Raw genomic sequence first — 3,691 nt, 5'->3', positions numbered from 1 at the left:
TGTGAAAATATTATTATTATGGGTGCGTGAGTACTAATACCATAATTGTGTATTACTAATCTTATCAATTTTAAAATTTTTTATTATATATTTTTTAATTAAATTGATGTTTAGTTAACTTGTGATATTAGCTTAATCAAATTTTAATATTAACATGAGTGCAAAAAGAAATAAAAATATTTATGTAAAATTGGTTGAAATGATAAAATTAAAATTTAGAAATATTAAAATTAATTTACAACTGAATTAATTTATTCCATAAAATAAAACAGTAATGTTCATCATTTCTCCATTGACATTGTTAATGGATATTTCATTGTAGGAGAGGAAAGACCTCAAGAAATAAATTGTAGTAACAAAATATTAAATTTTTAGATAGAGTTACATAACATTAAACTCAAAACATAATAAAAGAAATGCATATAATTAATCAGTAAAATTAATAATTAACTTATATTTTAAAATATTTTTAACTATTTTAGTAATTAAATAAATAGAAGAGTCTAGCTAGATTCTGGAGAGTTAGTCTGAAGTATGTTATAAAAATACCAATGTATGTATGGGTGAGAAGTGAGGCTCAAATTTATTTTTTTATTGGGTTTTGGGCGTAAAAAGAAGGAAGGAAAGCAAAAAGGCATGAACAAAAAAGGGGTCACTTTCTCTAGATTTCTCTCACTCTTTATTTACTATAAATACAAGCATATATGCTTATGCTTTATGTTATGCTCCATCTCATCCACCACAATCCGAATTCCAGGTGCCAAAGCTCCAGTTCCTTGTTTCCTTGGGCATTTCTCTCTCGAGTGATCTCCTAGATTTAGCCAATGGAAGAAGCATTTAAGACACTAAGCGGCATCACTTTTGTTCCTGACCCTGACCCTAGAGACTCCATTGCCGACCATCCAAACAAGTGTGCCGCCTCAACCACTACTGCCGTTACCCCCACGACATCTAATACCCCCACTAACAAGCGCTCTCTCAAAGAAAATGGTGGCTCTGGTGGAACCATGAGGTACCGTGGGGTTCGCCGCAGGCCGTGGGGGCGTTATGCTGCTGAGATACGAGACCCACGGTCCAAAGAGAGGCGGTGGCTCGGCACATTCGACACTGCTGAGGAGGCTGCTTGCGCCTACGACTGTGCCGCTCGAGCTATGCGTGGAATCAAGGCTCGAACCAATTTCGTTTACCCGGCCACCGAGCCTCACTCCGCCAACGACCATTTCCTTCCACCTTTCAGCTTCTCCAAGCAGTCTCAGTCATCCATCAGGGATCTTAACTGCATCCGTCATCAGTTCGGGCAATCTTCAAATTGGCCACCGTTTGCTAGCCCACATGCGGGTGACTTCTCCGGCGGTGGGTCTTCCACTCAAAGAAATGCTTCTCTTAACATGATTTTATTTCGCGACTTGTTGAATTCATCTTCAAATTCCTCCCTCCACGCGCCTCCGCATCAGTCTCTTCCTGACCATTTCTCTTTCACCAATGGAACTTGTGCTTCTTCGTTTCCTTTCACTTTTTCATCTAATTCTAGCGTTTTGCCTGGTGGTTCCTTGTTGAATTCCTCAATCAACAACACTAGTCCACGAGCAAGCGATAGCATATCTGATTCTTTCACTGGCTCCACCATGACACTTCCTCTCAAGGAAAGCAATTCAAGTCATGCAACTGTCGCCCCTACCACTGATGATATGGAATTTTTCCCGCAGGAGCCTTCTGACTCTGGTTTGTTGCAAGAAGTAATTCAAGGGTTCCTTCCCAAACCCAGCTCAAAGAAACAAGATGTTTCCGCTACAACCACAAACTGCACTTACCATTCCATATCTCCACCGGTAAATGAGATGACATTGGGTCAGTCCCTGAGTGGGTTGAAGAAGGAGCCTTTAGGCTTTTACGTTGATTACAACAATCAAGCAGTTCCTCAGCAGTTTGAGAGTTTCAATAGAACCACAGCGGTGCATTATGCTAACGAAATACCAGCGAAACATCTACAGGTGGGTCAAGACATGTTGGATGATATCTTTCAGTACCCAGAATTAATGAGTGTCCTTGCAGCCAGGGTTCAAAATGGTTGAGAGCAAGTTCAAAGTTGAAAATAAACAAGTCGAAAGTAGATGCAGTGTTTAGGGTTTTTTTTTTTTTTTTAAATCCTGTCGAGTAATCCAAGTCTTTTAGGTATATCTATAGGAGATTAAAATCATGCTGTTGTTATAGTATGATGATAGTATAATCGTCATTATTTGCCTGCGAGTACTAGTTTTATAAGATGTAATGAAAATCCCTGGAGGAAAGCGTAATCTTACTAGTCTTTTTCTGTGAGTTACGTATAGCATGTATCTTCTTCTTCTGCTTCTGCTGCTGCTGCTGCTTCAGCATTGGAAATAAGAAAAAAAATTAAAAGTATTTCTTCTTTAGTGGAAACAAATTCTGAGTGAGGATGGTTTTGAATGTGGTAGGGATAGCATAAATTGCGTTGACCTTGGAACTCAAAAGTCTGATATTGTCCGGCTGGCTCTTGGATTCTATGTTTCCTTTAAACATTAAAACGGCATTGCTTAAGGATCTTACTGGGTTTTCTGTTTCCTTCTGAGTTTCGCAAACCCTAACTTATATGAAATGAAATGAGTTGGAAAAAGAGAAAACATGTAGAACGAAAGCTGTAATTCATTCTCTTTTTTCTAAATTAATTTATGGTTCAAACTGAAGTAATGATTAAAATAAAAAGACACACAGTGATTGTAATGGAAGTATATTGCTTTCTTATTTATCCCTTTTTAGTAACTCAAAATCAGTTACTTTTGCAAGTAGCTCTGTTGGGCCAATTTGTTTTACCATTTAAAAACATATACAAACTTAAAAGACAAATTGGCTCAGCCGACTTTAATCTCTTTTATTTTTTAAAGCTAATTTAACAAAGTACGGGTGCTAACTATCGCAAATTGGCTCAGTGAACAGTCACTGGGGATGAAAGTTTGAGTTGGTATTTTAGCAAAATGATGGCTAATGATTCTTGCTCATGGTGTTGGGACGAGGTATAGAGTGAGGTTGGTTTCTAGCCATCGAGCACCATACTGTACAAGCATAGAAGGATATGAGAAGCTTGAAGAGACGACGGTAACTCTTCTTTGTATATATATTCTAGGAGTAACCTTGTGTGATGTGGTTTGAATGTAGATATTAATTGATTTTACTTATCATATACTTATGTTGTAGTATAAAAGATTGGACTGCATCCCTAACCTTTCCCCATTATGAAAAAGTCGAGATGGAAAGGGAAAAAGTTTCTGTTCAAGTGATCCACAACCATAAATCAAAACCGTTTTCTGGTCTAAGGAAATGTAAATATGAAAATTCAAAATCTTATTGATGTTAAATAAACATAAATCAAATGTGTGACCAATTCAGCTAATTGTAAATTAAAGGAGAAATAAATGCAGAAGACGTAGGCAAACATTTAGTAATGGAATAAATTTGCCTCTAGTACAGAAACCGTGGCCCAAGCAATGTCATGAATACATTTATTTATTAAGGTTATTCACTTATGCGACAACTTTTGTCTATATTGGTTAAATGTGGGCAACGGTATCCATGGACGTCAGCCGCCGTGGTTACGTAGGTGGCAACCCCTACCTTAGTCCTCCTCCACACTCTACATACCAGGAAGACTTCATAAGGCAGAGAGGCCTAGGCCATC

General features: G+C 37.6%; 1 protein-coding gene across 1 annotated transcript; it reads left to right on the top strand.

The window, feature by feature from the left end:
- Positions 1-577: 577 nt before the first annotated feature.
- LOC105794608 (ethylene-responsive transcription factor ESR2) lies at positions 578-2,509 on the top strand. The gene has a single exon (XM_012623862.2). The coding sequence runs from the start codon at positions 825-827 to the stop codon at positions 2,070-2,072; it is 1,248 nt and encodes a 415-aa protein (XP_012479316.1). The 5' UTR covers positions 578-824; the 3' UTR covers positions 2,073-2,509.
- Positions 2,510-3,691: the final 1,182 nt, after the last annotated feature.

Source organism: Gossypium raimondii, chromosome 3 (genome assembly GCF_025698545.1).
Source record: "Gossypium raimondii isolate GPD5lz chromosome 3, ASM2569854v1, whole genome shotgun sequence".
Lineage (NCBI taxonomy): Eukaryota > Viridiplantae > Streptophyta > Magnoliopsida > Malvales > Malvaceae > Gossypium > Gossypium raimondii.
This window is presented reverse-complemented; position numbering and strand designations above follow the sequence as displayed.